The following is a 20,460-nucleotide window of genomic DNA, read 5'->3' on the forward strand; positions in this document are numbered from 1 at the left end:
CTGCGCTTGATGTCAGGTATCTTTTCTTGATTGCGCTTCCTTCTATTTTTTTTCAGACTGAGTTTCTGTGAACCTAAAGCTCATCCGTTTAGTTAGCTGACCGGCCAGTGAGCTTCAGCCTAGGGTTGCAGGCATGCAGTCTGTGCCCAGAGGTTTACATATTCTGGGGATCGGAATTCAGCCTATCATGCTTGCGTGGCAGACACTTTTGCTGAATAATCTGTGTCCCCAAACCCTCTGGGACTTCTTGGACAAAAGCTCCTGGAAAACTGGAAACAGTTGTGGACACTGTTACTATAATAAGGCTTGTCATATAAACTTGAGGGCCAGATGTTTGATCCTTAATACTCACATAAAACAGCCAGATGTGGTGGTTTTGGTATATACACTGAGGAGGCAGAGACAGACGGATCTCTGGGGCTCCCTGAGTGAGCCCAGATGACTTGTTGAGTTCCTGAACAGTGGGAGACCGTGTCTTAAAAAGAAAAAGCAAGCAAGAGAAGTGGGCAGTGCTCGTGGAACAAGACCAGAATTTGCCCGCTGGTCTGTATACTTGTGCATATATATTTACACACGCACGTTACAAGTGTCACTATAACCACTGTTGGGATAAGATGGTAAGACCCATACGTGTTGAGCACTTTGCTTAAGGCCACAGGATGGAGCCACAGTTGGACCCACAGCTTTCTAATGTGTCTGTGTCAGAGGACAAGTCCCACTAGGTAGTGACTTGTTGGTTTCCATATGTTGTGAACTGAGAACTCAAACCAGAAGTTCCGGAGATCTCCAGGGGACTTAGTAAATACCAGGATGTGGAAGAGTGTTCTGCTGGGCCAGGCAGCCTGCTAACAGCCTTTGTGTCCGCCTTGCTGGCTCTTTGGGGGGCTCAAGACTAATCCGTAGGGTTCAAGGCCTAGTCTCTGGTTTTATAGGTGAAGAAACTCCACTGAGATGCACTGAGTAATTTCATGCCCATGTTCTGCGTAGGTGTTGGGAACTCATCACAGTAAGAGAAACAATGACTCCCTGCCTACACAGAACCTAGATCCTCATTGATACCCTCACTGGAATGTTTGTGTCTCTGTGTTAACTGGGCACCTGGGAGACTGAACCACATCAGCTTCCTAGAACCTGACAGGCCAGCCCACTGTTAATACAATACTCACTGAGTGGGTGTGAGTCTGTCTCTCAGCTGACAAGATGTTTGTGTCAAAGAAGTTGACTTAGTCATCAGCAGAGTGCTTGGCAAACTAGTAGCAGATCCTGTGCTGGTCTGGGACCTATTCTGTTTTCTCCTATAGAAGGCTGTTTCTCAGTGCATCGTGAAGGGGGCATTTTATTTACATTTATCAAGTTTAGTACCTTGCTGAGAAATGTTAGTCAATCACATGCCATTAACATAGTCTTTCTTTCTTTTTTTTTTTTTTTTTTTTTTTTTGAAAGTGTCTCACTGTGTATCCCTGTGGCCTGGAACTTGCTATGTAGACCAGGCCGACCTAGAATTCACAGAGATCTGCCTGCCTCCTGGGTTCTGGGGTTAAAGGCATGTACCACCATGCCCAGCCATAGTTTTTCTTAAACATAGTCACCTAGGAAAAGAAATCCCTGGTCCTTCTCAAGCCAGAGGTTCTTGAATGCTGGTGCAGCTGAGAATCACCTGTGATGTACAGGGGGTTGAGTGGCAGTGGACCACTTCCCAACCTTGTTCTCCATCCAGACAACATTGAGAGCCAGCGCCCTTAGAGCCCCAGAATAAGGCTGAGGCACTGACATTTTAAGTTTTCTTTTTGAGACAGGGTCTGTCTATGCAGCCCAGGATGACTCAAGAACTCAGAATTCTTCTGCCTCAGCCTTCCTACTGCTGCTGACATTATTTTTAAGGCTTTCATGTGATCAGTATACCTTTTTTTTTTCTTTTTGTATTCTTCAGTGGTGAAGTATTACATTATTTGATTTTTTTAACTGTCATGAACACATACATATAAACACATGAGCAACATTTTTACCTTTTTTTTTTTTTTTTTGAGACAGGGTCTTACTGTGTAACATTGGCTGGCTTGGGGCTTGGGATTTTTATGTAGATCAGGGTGGCCTTAAACTTATTTCTCTTCTTGCTTTTGTCTCCCAAGTGCTGGGAGTAAAGAGATTGTGGTTCATGTCTTTCCCATTTTAACCATTTTTAAGCTTACAATTCAGAGAAATTAAGTATATTCACAATATTATTGGAGTTGTTGGGGTCAAAGCCTGGGCTCAGGAAGCCCTATGAAGTTCAGTTCAGACTCATTCTCGATGTACCAAGGAGAGAGGTAATAATAAATAATTCATCACTTCCCTGATGAAGAGCGGAGAAGTCAGATTGACTCCAAGGGGTCACTCTGGGCAGATGAAGTAGTCTGATAACCCCTTCCCACACGTCCACCTTCAGTGAATTGACAGGGAGAGGTACGTGTAACTGAGCAGTCCTGGTCATGATGTGGTCCTGCCCATCACTGACTTCTGTCTTGGCTACAGCCTCTTCCAAAAGGCCATTTATTTATCATCACTTTTTTTATTATTAACTTTATCAATAGCTGTCCTGAAGAGCCACCTGGCCTGGCGGGCTGATCAGGGATCCTTTATAGACGGGTGGCTGTCTCACAAGTGGAGGTTTGTAGTCTGTGGACAGATGACCACAGAGAGATCCTGACCCTAACTGGAGTCTCCTCACCAGGCCAAGAGATGCTGATTTCAAAATCAAAGGTCATTACCCTTTACCCTGTTCTTATCTCTGAGAAGATGATCACAGAGGCCATCTGGCCAGTGACCAAGCTCATGGTTGATAATAAAAGAAGCTACTTTACCTAACAACTATGAAAAGCAAGGTCTGAGTGAAGTTAAATAGGGAGCTGGCTGGAGGTCTGCTCTCAATGCTTGGCTTCAATTTTGTGCTGTTTTTAAAAGATTTATTTATTTTATATTTGGGAGTGTTTGCTCCATGCATGTATGTGTGCCACATGTGTGAAATGCCTATGGAGGCTGGAACCAGAGTTGTAGATGGATGTGAGCCACTATGTGAGTGCTGGGAATGGAACCCAGGTCCTCTTCCAAAGCAACGAGTGCTCTTAACTGCTAAGCCATCTCTCTTATCCGTGCTCAGCTTTGATGTTAAAGCTTACCACTTAGTGGTTTTTTAGTGTATTTACACTGAGGGTGCAGACCTTTGACAAGACCTGTTACAAAAGCCCAAACCAAAAAAAACCACAAACACAACAACAACAGCCACAGATGCGAATATCTTTGTCTTATTATAAAGCACACATTTCTCTATGACTCTTAACTTTGGGCAAACCTGAAATTATGCACTAGTTTCCCTATCTGTATATTGAAAATATAAGATTATGACAAGTATTAACTAATATATATATATAAGTAATAGGTGGTTATTAAATACCAGGCACTCATCCAAGTGCTTTATGCCCTGATTACGCCCATCCTGTGTGGAGCAAGCTGGGTGCATTGTAGACACTCTCTGACTCTTAGTACGCTAACATAAGGGGTGTGCATGGTACAGTCTGTTTTTCTTTTATGAAATTTATGGTAGTTTTGCTTTTCTTGAGTAGGAGGTTGGACACTGACCTACTGTTATTCTACCGTTCATTTCCCATGCTACTTCTTCTGTTGGGACAGGGCTAGCCTTCAGTTGCATGGGCATGAGTTTCCTGATCCGCGTTTCACTTAGCCATGCCCCTTTTCATGCTTAATAATTGGGGCAGTGGGTTTGTCTTAAATTTGGATTCAAAGTGTACCCATAATTAGTTTCGTGAATCCTATCAACTGTGCCTCAGTTTCCTCAAGGGCAAAATGAAGATTAGATTACTTCTGACATTCCCTTTGGCTTCTTTTTTCCTAGTGCTCCTGCGATTTCATGCCTGGATCCCTGTGTTCTTTGACAAGACACAGCTGCTGGTCCTGGGGAGGCAAGTGTACCGTGACTTGGTGGGCTTATTCATGAATGCCCTGTGTCTCCCCTTCAGGGAACATCCCTGGCTCAGCTGTGCTGGTGTTTGACATCCATGTGATTGACTTCCACAACCCTTCGGATTCCATCAGCATCACTTCCCACTACAAGCCTCCTGATTGCTCGCTGCTGAGTAAGAAGGGGGATTACTTGAAATACCACTACAACGCCTCCCTCCTGGATGGGACTCTGCTGGACTCCACGTAAGGGTGCCTGGGAACCAGATGTGGAGGGAGCTTTTGATAGTAGTTTTCACTGTCTTCCCCTCTTCGTCAGACACTGGGTAGGGATTGCTTGGTCCAACCCTCCCTAATGTGTAGTGTAAGCCTTCTCAGTGCTCAGTGAATCATTCTGAGAGTTTCCTACCAAAGATCTTCTTGGCTGTAGACTGTTTCTTACCTGGTGGAACTTTCTTTCTCAAAGTCAGATCTAGATTTAATAACCAAGCCCTTGGAGCCAGATGTAGTGACATCAACCTGTAATTCTATTGCTTGGAAAGCTGCCATAGGAGATAAAAGGTTAGAGACAAACAAAGATGCATACTGAGACCCTTGAGTAAGTGTTGTTTTTAGATAAGATGTTTTATTTACCAATAAAGACCCGGGAGTCAGATGTTGGGGTGAAAACCTGCTAGATCAGAGAAGCTGCAAAGCAACCAGCTGGCCTCCCCTTTTGGCTGGAGACCCAGCAAGAGAAGCAAGTGTCTCTCTACTCATCTCAAACCAAAAAGGCCTGTGAGTTTCTCAGTCCCTCCTTACTTCTTCCTGTGCATCCTTCTGTCTTCCTGGATCCTCTGTACTCTATGGCTAATTCTTGTCAGCTAGTCACTGACTGCGCCCCCAGATCCAAGGTTAATTTTATTAACACGGTCTTGGAGTTTCACAGTGTGATTAAATATCCCACAAGTAAGAGCTAGTGTTGGGGTCTGATGCCCAGGGCTTTCTTTGTCCTAGTCTGTTACAGAAGCTGTGTCCTCACTGGGGTCCCACCCTGCACAGTGTGGCACAGTCTACAGACTGTATGGCCTCTTTGCTGGCGAACATGTGTCGCTACTTACATGTCCTTCTTGTTCTCAAAACCATCCCTGAATTCCTGGGAGGAATCACTGGTCCTGCTTCTTCAGTCTCCTAACACTTTCTGTATTTTTCATCCCCTGGCTTTATTAGTGTGTCTGTTATGATCTGAATACTGTAGGGATACGTGGTTTGCTTATTGATATTTTTTCTTTTGTGTACCCAGTATCTGTAACACAAAAGGATCATTTTATAAATGTTAGGTCATAGAAATAAACCTGAAAATAATAAAATAATGTAAAAACAGGTTTGCTTACTGTGACTCTGAGTTCCAAGTGAATCTAGAAGTTCAGCCGGTCTCCTCTCTGGGAAAGGACCATTGTCAGACTTTATATTTCTGTAGAAGAACGTCTACTTTTGTGCTGAGCCTGATTCAGATCCCTGAGTCCCAGAAAGGGTTTCTGGATTCAGATCCCAGAAAGGGCTTCCTTCATATAAGTAAGGGTTGCTGTTTGTTCCGGGCATGGAGGTGCCTCTCTTCTACCTGTCCCTCAGCCTTCTAGCTCTGACAGTCTGGCTTTGGACTATGAGGTCCTGCATGCTGACACATTCGATGTTGTTTCATCAAATCTAAATAAAATGCATTCATTGCTGGAAATGCTACTTTATGTAAGAACACAGAAGTGTTTTGCCAGGAAGTAATGATGCTCTGTCTGTCAAAATCACAGAGATGCTAAGATGTATGTGTGTGTGTGGGAAGTCCACAGTTTAGAATTGATGAAATATATCCTTAACTTTGGTGGCCCTGATTCACAGGGATCTGGCTTACAACAGGCCTTGCAGAGTAATTCCGGCCAGTGGTTGTGGGAAGTATTCAGAGGTAGTGGGGGTGCCTAGTGGCCTGGAAGGTTAGCACAGTGGAAGTCCCTGCTTCTGTCCCTGCTCTACTGTTCAGACCGAGCAAAGGGGAGTGAGGGTGAGAGATGAAGGACCTCTTCCTCGTTGGTGCAGGATGTGCTTCTGTGGCCGGAGATCAGACTTCCCACTCTCTGATGTGTTGGACGGAATCACTATATTCTTACTGAATGGGAACCACAGGATGCAGGGAGCCTTTTTTTTCCCCCCAAGATTTATTTATTTTTTATGTATACAGTGTTCTGTCTGCATGTATGCTTCTTTTTAAGAGAAACTTCACTTTGTGCCTCCACAGTCGTTTGTGTTACATGTAAATCCACAGGCAAGAGCAGTGGCCATACATCCTTCCTGGTCTCTTTAGTGTGTGAGATTACAAATGAAGGAATCATGGGAAGGCAGGCAGGCACCTGCCTTCCTGGTGCTACCTCAAACCCTACCTGGGTACAACAGATACAACCACTTTTCTGGTGTAGGTGCGTGTTAGGGTTTCTGTTGCTGTGCTGAAACACCATGACCAAAGCAATGTGGGGAGGAAAGGGCTTATTTGGCTTACACTTTCCGTATGGGTGAAGAAAGTCAGGACAGGAACTCAAACAGGGCAGGGACCTGGAGGCAGGAGCTGATGCAGAGGCCATTTGAGGGGGACCCTGCAGGTGTCCAGGCAGGGAAGTGAACTACGGAGAGATGAGAACTTGGTTCAAATTGACTTTGCCACCCTGGATCCAGACTCCGGGGAGTCTGATATTAGGCTGTTTATTCCCAGCAAATTTAAACACAGTGTCATCTGGGAAAAAAAGTTTTCCTGGCTATAAGACAATTCCTGGTGTGCAAGGAAGCATAATTACATAGAAACTTGATTCAGGGTACATGCCATTTTTTCCAAGAAGATAGGTTCTAGAGATAGGCTACCTGTACTAGCTTAAAGGCCTAAGGAAGGCTCTGGCCTCATCTTGGTCATATAGATAGTGTAGAGGTCATTTGGGCTATTAGCCACCTCTGGTCCTGTTTGTGGGAGCTTGGGCGAGCCCCTGGCTATACAGATAATATAAGGGTCATTAAGACTATTAGGTGTCTCCAATCCTGGTTGTGGGGGCTTGGGGAGTTCCTAGCTGTGAGGATCATTTAGATTGCTAGCCACCTTCCAGTCCTGGTTCTAGGAACTTTGTATGGCCTGGCCCAACAGATAACGCAGATCACCAGGCTATTAATCACTTCCCAGCTTTCTGGAAAAACAGGTTATATATCCTTCCCTTTGAAAGAACAATCCTGGGTACTTAACATTCCTGGGTTCCCTGGAAATCTGTGGGCACAAAGACCTTCGTGTTCCTAACAGCCATGGTGGAGGGGTGCTGTTTACAGGCTTGCTTCCCCATGGCTTGCTCAGCCTGCTTTCTTATAGAACCCAAGACCACATCCCAGGGATGGCACCACTCACCATGGGCTGGACCCTCTCCCATCATCCACTAATTAAGAAAATGCCTTATAGGTTTGTTTGCAACTAGATCTCATGGAGGGATTTTCTCAATTGAGGTTCCCTCCTCTCAGCTGACTTTAGCTTGTGTCAAGTTGACATAAAACTAATCAGCACAATGCTGCTTCCAGGAGACATGGAAATTCCAATGGGAGACTGGGCAAGGAGCCAGAATGCTAAGGAGACTCATGACAGGAAGCAGGAAGCCTGGGGGCGGGAGAACACAGAAGAATGAGGCTGGTGTTTGACAATCCCACAGAATAAGTAAATAAACAAAAATAAAAAGACCCTAGAGAAAAGAAGTAATGGGGTTGTTTGCTTAGAGGATTCTCTTAATGTCTGTGTATTTCAGTTGGGCATTTGTTACGGGGTAAGCAAGGTCTTGGCTGTTCTGTAAGCCGCAGAGACCTGTACTGCTTCCTGCTGGAACCTGGAGAGAGGCAGGCAGCATGGAGATGATTCCTGGTTGCTAAGAAAGGCTGACAGCCAGTGGGTCAGAGGTGGCTCCTCTACAGGCCCCTCCTGAGGACATCCTTGTCTGTGCTGGCTTTGTCCTTTTCTTCCTAGGTAGGGGAAGCACAGGGTCTCCTTGGGTTTGCTGGCCTGGGGAAGGAGGGAAGGAAGTCCTGGCCTGTGGAGGCTGGGAGGCCTGGGAGTCTGTAACCCTAAGGAGACCTCTGCTCCTTGTCACCGCCTGGGGATGGGCACCAAGGGAATGAAGAGCACACTAGCTGTTGTTTGCCTTTTGGGAAATGGTAGGAGTGCTGTTGGTTTTGAAGTAGTAGACTGACTTTCAGTCTCGGCTGAGGCTGTGGGGCCCACTTCTTAGCTGGGTCTTATCCAGGATCCCTGAACTTTGTGGTTAACGAAATTCTCAGTGGGATCTGTGGAGTTGGAGATGGCACAGACTGAGGTGCCTCACACCTCTATCTTTGCTTTCCACCATGTCAAGCGTATTTATTATTGACTATTATTATCTACATTATAGACAGAGAAACCACGGTTACCTTTCCCAGGTCAAATGAAATGGCAGAGCCAGGATTCTTTCGAGTGCTCTTAATGGCTGGGCCACCCCCATTGTCCACAACCAGGATTCTACCTCAGGCTTTGAATCTAGAAGCCATGTTCCTAAGCTTGGTTCTTGCCTCAATGTTAGCACTTTGGAGTCTGAGGCAACAGGATCAGAAGTTTGAAATCATCCTGGGCTACATGGTGATTTCAAGGCCATCCTGGGCTACATAGTGTTTCTAAATAAGTCAGTAATAAAATAAAAGTACAGGCTCCTAACTACACTATGCATAATATACTCTTATAAAATGCCTCTTTAGATACAAAGAACTTACTTCTAGGAGCCACTGGAGAGCCAGTTGTCGCCAGGAATATATCCATGTAGCTCAGTGCTCCCACTTCATTTGTACCAGAATTCCTGTAGGCTCCCTCATCTCAGTAAGATCCCAAACCTGCGTGCTCCTGTACTGTGGAACAGCCATCTTGTCTTGATTTTCATGCCTTTGTCAATTTAGAAATGGGCAGGCTGGTTGTTTTGCAGCATGTCTCGCTGTGGGTCTCTCTGACATTTCTTCAGAACTGTACATGTTGAGCAGAATACCCTCCACCACCGTTGATAGGCACTCATTTCTTCTCTTTTTAGGTGGAACTTAGGAAAAACGTATAACATTGTGTTGGGATTTGGACAAGTCGTGCTGGGGATGGACATGGGTCTCAGAGAGATGTGCGTGGGAGAAAAGCGAACAGTGATCATTCCACCCCACCTGGGCTATGGAGAGGCCGGTGTAGGTAAGCGGGGTGTCCGGGAGTGCTGGGAAATTCCCGATGGGCTTTTGGCGCCATAAGTAGAACCATGGCAGGCTTCTTCATGTCAAAACCGAAGGGTTGGTGGGTTTTGGGGTTTTGTTTTCTTTTTTAAGTATTGAGCATTTTTGTTTAAAGACCCTGTGAATTTTGTTTAAAGACTCATGTCACTGCCCTGTGACTGCCTTGAGAAAGATCAAGCTTCAGGCAAACATACCATCTGCCAGGCTTTGGGTGATTTGGGGTCAGGCTGCCTGCTTCTGTAGAACTGTTACCTGGGCCAGGTAGCGTGCTGAAGGCCATTGCTGTTCACGGCTCTCTAGCCTAGAAGTCAAGGAAGATGCTGTATGCTAGAGATTGCTTTTGAGTTCTGGGAAAGCCAGCCACTGCACCCTTACAGGGGTGACGACATTTTACTTTATTATTTCGTGATTCCAGAACACTCCTTTCCGGTGTTTTTATAGTGCTGACAGCTGGCACCGAAGGGTGCCAGCTTGTGAAAGTGATTGGCATGCTGGGTTGATTTTCTTTTTCATAAAAACAAAAATCATTAAGAAAATATATCAAGTGCTGTCTGCTCCTCTCACTTATCCCAGGAGACGCTTGACAATTTGTGTGTGTCCTTTAAGACTTTGCTTATGACGTATAACTATATTATATACTGTATGTAAAATATAATTTGGTGGAAAAGCTTGTGCTTGACATGCATGAGGCCCTGGATTTAATCTCCAACACCAAAAATAAAAACAAATTTCAAAAATATAATCTATAATTTTTAATAATTATAGTACTTCCTTCGAGTCTTCTTGACCTTGAATTGTGTATCATTTTCAGGCATTGTTATTGTCCTTAAAGTTCTGCTATTAAATTGATCCTAAAATTCTTTAATTGGGGTTGGGAGTATATTTCAGTGATAGAGTGCTGGCTGGACATGTGTGGGGCCCTGGCTTGATCTCTGGCACCTCAAAGGAGAAAAAGATTCTATAGGTGTTGTTTCCTGTCAGTGGCTTACAGATGTTTTGTTTTTAACCAAAAAATAAAGCAAGACATACTTTTTTTTCCTGTGGTTTTTACTGTTTTGGTTTTCTGAAGCAACATTTTACTATGTGTAGCCCAGGCTGGCCTCAAACTTTCAGTCTTCTTAGCTCAGCCTCCTAAGAGCAAGGATTATAGGCATGGGCCAACATACTTGGCCTAAGAATTCCATGCTTTCATTTTTGTATTCCACATAAACATAGAATTGATTCATTTATGTGTGTGCATGTTTGTGTGGGTCACGTGTATTTGTGAATGCATGTGTGTGTATGTGTGGGGCCAGAAGACCATTCTGAGCGTCTTTTCTTAGGTGCCATCCACCTTGGTGGTTGAAACAGGGTCTTGCACTAGACTGGGACTTAAGTGAGCCAAGCTGGCTGGGCTCAGGGATCTCCCTGTCTCTGCCTCTACCCTGCTTCCTCAGTGCTGGGGTTCTGAGTGTGTGCTACTGTGCCTTGCTTAAATGTTTTGTTTAACTTGCATTGATTGATTGATTGATTGATTAATTGTGTGTATGTGTTCATGTGTATGTGTGGAGGTCAGAGGCCAATCTGTGGCATCAGTTTCCTCCTACCATGTTGGTCCTGGGAATCTTACTCAGGTTTGGTGGAAAAACACCTTTTTTGCTGAGCCATCTTTGCCTGCCCATGCCTGACATGGGTAATGGGAACCAAGCCCAAACTAACTTCCCAAGCCTCTACATTTAGTTTGCATATAAACTGAGACCCAGGTTTCAAGAAATGATATACATCCTTCCTGTATAGGATATTCAGGGATCTAGTTTATTTCATTCCTTTAAGAAAATACCCGGTCATCGTCCTTGAAGCTGATCTCATGCTTCTATGAGGGGGCACCAGCAACAGCTGGAATTAGCAGCCTCCTTGGGTATGGCAGCTGGAGACTGGGGAGGGCAGCACAGCTGGATGGTCCCAACCACCGGCCCGTGGGCTAACACTGTGTTCTACCTCGTTGAATAGATGGAGAGGTGCCTGGCAGTGCCGTCCTAGTGTTTGACATTGAACTGCTGGAGCTCGTGGCTGGCCTCCCGGAGGGGTACATGTTCATATGGAATGGCGAAGTGTCTCCCAACCTCTTTGAAGAAATCGACAAGGATGGCAATGGGGAAGTCCTCCTGGAGGAGGTAAATGGCCTTTGTAGGAGTTGTTCAGGGGCCTTCTCGGGGGCAGGAGTCCATTCAGTGTGCCCAGGACAGGACTGGCTATGCAGATCTCTTGTGATGGTGGGAACTAGCACATGTATGTACCAAGGGCTTTTACACACATCCCCACGCACAGGAACAGAGCTCCTGAGAGATGGAGGGATGTCTCAAACACGCAGATCTGGATTCAGTTCCCAGTCACTGGGTGCTCACTGCAGGTCTGCCTGGACAATTGTTCTCCAGCTCCACCCTCACAACCGCCATGTGAAAGGCATGCTTATGTTTTAGAACAGTGGTTCTCAACCTGTAGGTTGCGACCCCTACAGAGTCTTCATATCAGAGATCCTGCGTATCAGCTATTTACATCATGATTCATAGCAGTAGCAAAATTACAGTTGTGAAGTCTCAACAAAATAATCTTATGGTTGATTGTTATGTCACCACAACATGAGGAACTGTATTCAAGAGGCACAGCCTTAGGAAGATTGAGAACCACAGGTTTAGAAGAACCTGCAGAGAAAGAAGTGGCCCATGGAAGGTCTCAGCTACCCAGTGTTTGAGCCAGGGCCACGGCTTCATAGTGAAGTCTTTTGTGCTGTCACGGTGCATTGAGCTAGAGCTCATGGCGTACTCCACTCAAGCCCACGCTCTAGCCTTAACTCTGTCATTTTCTAACATCGGCTTTTCCTGGACCTGGAACGTTCCTTTTACCTTTTGCTACCATTTCTTGTTGTTGTTTGTTTGATTGTTTTATTATATGCATTCCTTTTTTTTTTTAAATTTGTTCTTTTGTTTTTGAGATGAGGTTTTGCTCTGTAGCTGAGGCTGGCCTTGAACTCATGGTCTTCCTGCCTCTGCCTCCTGAGTGCTAGAAATATAGGTATGCACCATTGTTCCTGGACTTATTTTGCTTTTATAAGATGGGTTCTTCTTCTCTTACTCAGGCTAGCCGTGGATTCTCGAGTTCAAACTATCTTCCTTCTAAGTGGTAGGGACTTGAGCTTTCCACGGTGACCAGCTTTTCATTCTTTATTTTCATTTTATGTGTATGGATGTTTTGCCTGCATGTATGTCTGTAGCACATGCATGCGAGCTAGAGAGGGTATCAGATCCCCTGGGATTGGAGATACAGATGGTTGTGAGCCACCATGTGGGTGCTGGAAGTCAAATCTAGGTCCTTTAAAAGAGTAGCCAGTGCTCTGAAGCACTGAGCCATCTCTCCTGCCCCATCCATTCTTTTTATTTTAAAGCTACGCTTGTTCAGCCTTTGTACCTCCAGGCCACTGGCCGTGGTCCTGCCTCTTCAGCATGTGCTGATATGCACTCCTGCAGGACCAGGACCCTCTTTTGCTCCCATCATGCCTGCTTGTTGGCAGTTCCTTCTCAGACCTCTTCTCGGCTGTGTCTTCCTGTGGGAGGGTGTCAGGCTAGACCCTGGACTGTGTTCCTTCTTCTCTCTGCCTTCCTCCTGTCCTGGTGTTACCCCATCCCTTGGCTTCATGTCCTCCTTAAGTCTTCCAGATTTGGGGCTTCAGCCCTGGCTTATCTCCCCGCTGCGCATTCATATATCCAACTGCTTGCTTTACTTCTTCTTTTATTGAACCTCGATCCTTGTCCTAACCCCACCCTAAGCCTGCCTCACCCTGAGCTTCTCCATGACAGTCACTCACAGCTCCTTCCTTCCGAGAACTGCAGAGGCCCATCTCCAAGGCCTTTCTGTGGCTGTCAGGGTCCTCTCCATCTGCTGCTGGTTCCCACCTCCTCACCAGTCACTCTCTGTGTTTTTGTGGTCCAGCACATGTTCTGAGGACCCACCAGGCAGGCTTCCTCCCGGGGCCTCTGAACCAACTAACTGCTCTCTATGCTTAGAACAGACTCATCCCAGACAACTATTTGGCTCGTTCCCCGACTTCCGTGAAGTCTTTGCACCCTGACCTCAGAGGTTCTACCCTGACCACCAAATTCACTGCTTCAACTCACTCTGCCTGCTTAACCTTCCCTTGCTTTCTCTCCCCACCCTCTCTTTGTAAGTTCAAGTGTAATTTACTTATTATATTCAGGAAGAATATCAATATCACAAGGGCAGTTCTGTTTATGGCGTGTCCCGTGAATTTAGAACGATGCTTGGCACATGGTAGATGCTGGTAGGTTTTTATTGTGAACGAGTGAATGTGTGGATACGGCACATCCACTGCTTTGGGAGTGGTCAGCCTCGGGTGGGAAGCTAACACTGTTCACGTGCCTGAAGCTGGATACCTGGATCCTAAGGATTTGAGGTCCTTTAGGTAAGGGATTTAAAAACAGTTAAATATTTATCTTTATTTTTTAAATTACGTGTATGTGTGTAGGGGGATATGTGTATGTACATAACAGGTGCCAGAGGAGCCCAGGAGAGAGCATCAGATCCCGTGGGGCTGGAGTTCCAGGTGGTTGTGAACGACCCAACATGGGTGCTGGGAACTAAGTGCTCTTAACTGTGGAGCCATCTCTGCAGCCCCTAGTCCAGGGACTTTCACCTGCATCTCGGGGAGAAATCCCAGGTCATGTAGCCGTCAAGAACAACTTGGTTTGGAAACACAGACTCTTATTTCACAGTTCCCCCCGGCTTTAATGCCACAACAGTTCAGGCTTGGTTCTGCATTCTCAGCTCTGCCATTTCTCACGTGTGTCCTGTCTCCTTTCCAGTTCTCAGAGTATATTCATGCCCAAGTGGCATCAGGCAAAGGGAAGCTGGCTCCCGGCTTTAATGCTGAAATGATCGTGAAGAACATGTTCACCAACCAGGACCGGAATGGAGATGGGAAGGTCGTGGCTGAGGAATTTAAACTCAAGGACCAGGAAGCCAAACATGATGAACTGTAAGCCTGACACGAACCAGTTTGTGCCAAGGCGTGCATGACACCAAGTGACCTGTCATGGCAGAGCATGCTGTTAAGGTGTGAAGGTTTCTAGGAAGGTGTGACATTAGCAAGTAGTAGGTGGGCCGTGTAGTACCTGGTGCATACATTGGGGTGGGTTGATGTCTGTGGTGAGAACTTGGGCAGATTTCAAGTGATAGTAATTAGAATCTGTGCAGAGGGCCTTGACATGGGGAAGTCTGTGCTGACAAACTGTATTTATGGGTCTTCTGGGAAGTTGTGTCACTAAAGGAACATTATTTCATAGAAGACATAGCTGTTATGGAGGAAACAGAAGTACCAGGTGTCTACCTAAAGAGAATTTTTTTTTTTAATCTTGCTGGTGTCTTAAAAAAAGGTTCACTCCATGGGCAGCAAGAGAGCATGAATGCTCCTGCAAGGTTCCCTGACAGCAGCCAGTGCTCTTCTTAGTGCCCTGCACAAGGTCTGGTGATACCAGGCCCTGTCTGTGTATCACCCCTACAAATCCCCATTTCATGCTTTTCCAGTTCACGCCCTACACTGGCCGCTCTCTAGTTGGTAGTGTAACTTGAAGGTTTAACAGGAGCTTCCTGGATAGGAAAAAACACAGACCAGGTGGAAGCTGTCTTAGCCCACGAGTAGAGAATTCGGCCTGTATTTGCTCTGTAAGAGTCTGTGCTTGGCTCTTCCTTATCTTTGTGACACCGTCCTGTCGGGCTCTCTCTCCACTCTGCATTCCTTGGTTAGATAGATCCATGTAGGGCTGACGCTGGGTCTCACTGCTCAGCCAACAGAAAATTCTACTGTGACTCAAGTGGATGTGTTAGCCCAAATGAAGGTGACATTTTTTTTCTGCCACTCATTTGTGTCTTGGAGGGCAATTTGAGGTCTCCTGCTGTAGCAAAGTACTAACATTGTTCAGGCCAGACCGTTCCCACGCCATGTGGTAGCCATGTTCCTGCCTTATGTCCTGTTCCCAAGTCCTGTTGGCACTTATCCTAAAGTAATCAAGGTTTTTCCTTTTGAAATGGCTTTTTAAACAAATTGAAACTGTTTTGTACTGATGTTGCCCTGAGATAGTTCATGCAAATGCTGTGCACTTGTTCGATGGAGTTAATGTTGGAAACCTGACTTTTTTTTCCTGATATAAAATGTTGAATCTTATCATCTGGCTTTGTGGTGTTTTATTTGAAAATGGAGAGGATTTTATGAGAATGCGGTCTGTGGTCAGTCCAACCCCCTTGACAAAAACCTGACAGGACAGCATTGCATTTTTTACAGAGTGCTGTGTGGGACACTGGGACATCTATGGTGTGTGTGTGTGTGTGTGTGTGTGTGTGTGTGTGTGTGTGTGTGTGTGTGTCCCGACAGGAAACACACTAGATAAACTATTGAAAGGACTGTTTACAGGTGTGTGGGCAGGGCCCAGAGGAGCAGAAAATGGTGAGATACTGTGAAGATAGGTTGCTTAGCAACAGCTGGAGTCTATTTGCCACTCCTGGACATGGAGGTTAAGGTGAATCAAGTGAAGAATGAGAGGCATCATCTCTTCTCACCCCGTCTAGTGCCTGGCTCCCATCAGGTGAACCCCTACCTAAGCCAGAAGGAGAGGACCTCAGGGCCTGGGTTTCTCAAAGGTGGGCCTCATGGAGTGGGCAATTTGTGAAGAGTGAAGTTCGGGGCGATGACTCAGTTGGCAAGGTTCTTGCCATGCAAGAGAATCCGAGTTTGATCCCGAGAACCCACAGGAAATAGCTGGGCGTGGTGGTGAGTGCTCACAGTCCCAGTGCTGAGGAGGTGAAGCAGAGCCGCCTGGAGTTTGGAGCCATCCTGGGTTACAGGGTGGGTAGTACCAGGCTAGAGAAGGCCACGTAGCAAGACCCCCTCTAACCCATCTAAAGAGATGGGGGAGCGATTTTATTAGCTGGCCTGTCTGAAGGACTGTAACCCTGAGCACTCACCGGCTACTTTACTATAGGCTTCCTGGCACAGATATTTAAAGTTCTTTCCCCTTGGCTCTCCTAAGGAACTTGAGTCCTTTCATTTAATAAGGAGAGTGCTGTCAATTATTTAGGTCCTGTTTCAGCTTATATTGCTCATATTTAAAATGCGGGTAAAGTTTGTGGGTTTTTTTTTTTTTTTTTTTTTTTGAGACTAGGCTTTTACGTCTCTAGTCTATTACCAAACTCTTGCACTCAAGCGATCCTTCTACCCCAGCTTCCAGAATAGTTGGGATAACAGACATCCACCATCACACTTGGTTTAGCTTGGATTTTATTTATTTGTTTTAATTCATGAATCTCTAGACTAGGCTGGTCTTCAGCATCTCCTGCAGCCGAGGGCTGGGATTACAGGTCATCACACGCAGTTAATGCAATGCTGCATAAACCCAGAGTCTCTCATCAACTTCCCAAGTGCTGGATTACAGGCACGTGCCATCACAGCTGGTTTGGTGGGAAGCCTATAGGCCTTGGGAGCTTGCCCTTCAAGAAGACTGGAATTCCTTTATTTCCTGGCTACAAGGTGTAAGTTTTGCTTTGTTATGTATTCCTGCCTCTATGGCCTACCATTTCTTCCTTTTTTTTTTTTTTTAAATAAAATATTTTTTAAAATAATGTAATTCTTTACTGATTCTTTGGAAATTTCACATCAAGCACCCCAGTCCCACACACCTCCAAGTTCCTCCATATCCTCCCCTCACCCCTACAGCACTCCCCAATTAATTAAAAACAAAAACAATGCCTCAGTTCTCCCTCTCTCCAACCCTCTTCATTCATCCTAGTGGCACTGGGTGCTGTGGTACGTCACAAAGCTCTTTTGTCCACTCAGCCCCACCCACATATTTATTGCACTGAGTCATTGTTGTGGTTCAAGGCCTCAGGCACACCATCATCACTGGACCCTCACTGAAACTCCTTTAGGATATACTGCTGTTGCCCCGAGTCATGGAGATCATGTGGTTAGGGTTCCAGAGGACCAGTCCCTTCATGCACTGCAGGTCATAGATGAGGTAGATGTCAGGGTGGGCCAATCCAAGGCCCAGGATGTGGGTCTGCAGGGTAGCTGAGCTGGTCAGGCAGGGCCCCTGGGGCCACCTACCTCCAGTGAGGGACAGAGCCAGCTCTTCTGCTGCGGTGTCCAGCGAGACGCAGGGTATGGTCTGCCTTTTCACAGGCCCAGAGGACGAAGAATTTTGAGCCCAAATGAACTTTCGCCTTCATTATCTAATTGTTTGTATTGATGGAGAAGCTGACTGCACAATGTAATGAACAGCCAAATGTATAGTTTCTGTTGGAAGGTCTCCTTTGTATTTGGTATCTTACACAACTCAGATACTCTATGGAGCATTGAAGGTATGTTTCCATTTTCAAATGCTTCTGTGATCCTGTTCCATTCCCAGGGCTCCTTATGCCCATTTGCAGGTATCAGGCTCCTCTAATCATCCACCCTGCATATTTCTTCAGCAATTTGAACTTCATTTCCTAAGACTGACTTTCTGTTTTATTTATTTCTTTGTCTTCTTTGAGTTGCCCGAACATAGCTGTAACCATTCTTTTGAATTCTGTCTGGGAGTTCCAGGTCATTTTCATTAGGGGTCATTATTATGGAACTTGTATTTTTGGAGATATGTGTACTTTTTGCATGTGTGGGTTGTTTTTTGTACTTTGTTGAGATCTGTGCATTTGAAGCTAAGTTTGGTGCTTGAGTTTTTCCTTTCTTTTTTTTGTTCAGGTCACCTTCTTTCAACAGAGGTGTATGCAGTGTTTCCTAGTATGGTGAGGCTTGTGATTTCCTGGTGGGATTCAGGGATACAGTCTCTAGTCCAGGTCCTGGGTCTTCTGTTGGTCATTTAGTCAAGTGCCCGCAGTGGCTAGGTCAAGGAGGTTGAAACAAGTTTTCCCAGGTAGTGTGGACCGGTCATGGGTCTCAAGCCTGGAGAGGACAACTGGAGGGTCATATGGTGGGCGTGGCTCCCAGGGAGGGAGGAGACTGGGTCTCAAGACCACAGTTGGTGGCTGGACTTGCTGGTGGAGAATGGGCTGGGGACTGGACCCAAAGGAAGTAAGAGAGGCTGGGGGGAGGGGGCATGTGGTCCCTATCAAGCCGCTGAGGGCTTGGGCAACCTAGATGGAGGAGGGTCCTGAAGACGACGACTAGGAATGGAATCTTCTTGGGTCTTAGGACAACTTGGAACAGATGGCTCATCCAGCACATTTAGTTACTGTGAACCATTCACCTTTTACCTCCATGGCTCTATCTGCACAGCTTACCATAATTTGTTTTAGATCCTGTACCCAAAAGGTTTTCTCAGTTTAACCTGCACCTACCAATCCACTATCCATGTGCCAGCATTTTGATGGGGCGCTTGGCAGAGATCTGCACCTCACCTTTGCAGAAAAAAAAAGCCCATTTGCTTTTCTTTTTTTCTTTTTTCTATTCTTTTTGAGACAGGGTCTTGCTGTGTAGCTGTGTGGCTTTGAACTCATGATTCTCCTGCTTCATCCCAAGTTCTGAGGTTATAGGCATGTACCACTGTACCCAGCCCCAGCTTCTGATTTAAAAAGCTCTGCAGTTTTACCTACAACTGATGCAGTTCTTTCCTTTTAACATGACACCATTGTGTGTTCTCAGTCCCCTGACCACTAAACTTTCTCCTGTAACATCTCCGCACACCCATCTCCTTCCTTGGAGAGCTGTTGCTGCTTTCTCCTTAACTCTTACAGCGGGCATCTGCCTCCCCATAGGCTCCAGCTTCACTATCACCCCCTCAAAGAAGCACTGATTCACATTACTGTGATCTCCGTGACATGTACACGTACACATCATGTGTGTGGGAGAGAGGGGATGGGGTCTGTCTGGGCACATAGCCTGTATGTGGACGACAGAAAACAACCTGTGGAAGTTTCTTCTCAACTCCTAGCCTGTGGGTTTCAGGAGTGAACTCAGGTTGTCAGACCAGGTGACAAGTGTCTTTACCTGCTGAGCCATCTCCTCAGCTCCCATAACTCGGTTCCTGATGGCTACATGAAGAAACTGAACTCTGAAAACCAAACTTGAATGCAAATACCCTGAGCTTCAGGAGTAATCAGGTAACAGTGAGAGGTAGGTGATGGGTTACAAGCCTGTAGTAGCAGGGCCTTGGAGAATACCAGTTCTCAGAATGGCCCCGTTATGGCTGACAGAACCTGACGAAGGGGGGGGGGGCGGGGGAAGGCTGCTGCACCCTGCTTAGAATGCAGATCTCGGGATCAGAATGTTCCAGTGATAGAGTACTTTCCTATCCCGTGCAGAAGCCCTGGGTTTGATCCATAGCACTTAAGAAAAAAGAAGGTAGATCTTATCTTTGTTTTCCGACACAAAGTTATTGTGTAGCCTAAGCTGACCTCAAACTTATTATGTTCCTCCTCTCAGGGTCTGAGCACACATTGTATGTATCCATTCCCATGTCTGCCCCATTAACTTCAGTATTCTTTAGAGGCAATGTATGTTATTTATGGGGACATATGATAAAGCCCTTTGTAAACAGCCAGTAGGAGAAGGTGTGGGGAGTGGAGGAAAACTCCAAATGAAGTGGAAGGAGTGGATGAAGTCCTGAGTGAAGGTCTGTTATTGACAAGGACCCCCATGCCCCGGACCCGTGGGAACTGGCGAAGTCTTCCCTGGTTGGAGTGCAAACTGACAGTTTATAGTATCAACTGCATCTTCCTTCTCCTGGATGTTTACAGCCAGGGACTGCTCCCCTGCAGACACCTCCTACTGAGACTCGCCAGTTCCTCTTCCCTGTGCTGTACATAGAAACAGCTGAGTTATGGCTTAGTAGTAGGTGTGGCTCCAGCAGAGTGAGCACAGTCCACTTGACCCCATCTTTCCTGTATGTGTGTCTGTCCTCTCACTGTTCTTTCTTCACCCCAGTCAGGTTTCTAGAACCTAGCTGTACAGCATCTGGCGAGAGGCCTTGACCATGATACAGGCGCAGAGTGTTATCATTAGATTATTGATTATATGTGAAAAGCCTTCCGAGAAGTCCTGATAGGCTTATATTAGCTACAATTTTACTTTTAAAAAATGTGGTTGTGGGGAATGAAGTAAGGGCCTTGTAAATATTAAAAATGTTAAAACTGAATAATACTTGGAGCCCATAGGTTTACATTTAGAAATTTTTTATTTGATATGGGATC

General features: G+C 45.9%; 1 protein-coding gene across 1 annotated transcript in view; it reads left to right on the plus strand.

Annotated features, from left to right (window-relative positions):
- Fkbp9 (FKBP prolyl isomerase 9) overlaps positions 1–15,445 on the plus strand; it is a 49,031-nt gene extending 33,586 nt beyond the window's left edge. Inside the window, exons 7-10 of the mRNA XM_006997014.4 lie at positions 4,014–4,200; positions 9,048–9,193; positions 11,221–11,384; positions 14,088–15,445. Coding sequence (XP_006997076.1) covers positions 4,014–4,200; positions 9,048–9,193; positions 11,221–11,384; positions 14,088–14,264 — 674 coding nt within the window. The 3' untranslated portion in view covers positions 14,265–15,445. The remainder of the gene's footprint in view (positions 1–4,013; positions 4,201–9,047; positions 9,194–11,220; positions 11,385–14,087) is intronic.
- The last annotated feature ends 5,015 nt before the right edge of the window (positions 15,446–20,460 follow it).

This window comes from Peromyscus maniculatus, chromosome 3 (genome assembly GCF_049852395.1).
Source record: "Peromyscus maniculatus bairdii isolate BWxNUB_F1_BW_parent chromosome 3, HU_Pman_BW_mat_3.1, whole genome shotgun sequence".
NCBI lineage: Eukaryota > Metazoa > Chordata > Mammalia > Rodentia > Cricetidae > Peromyscus > Peromyscus maniculatus.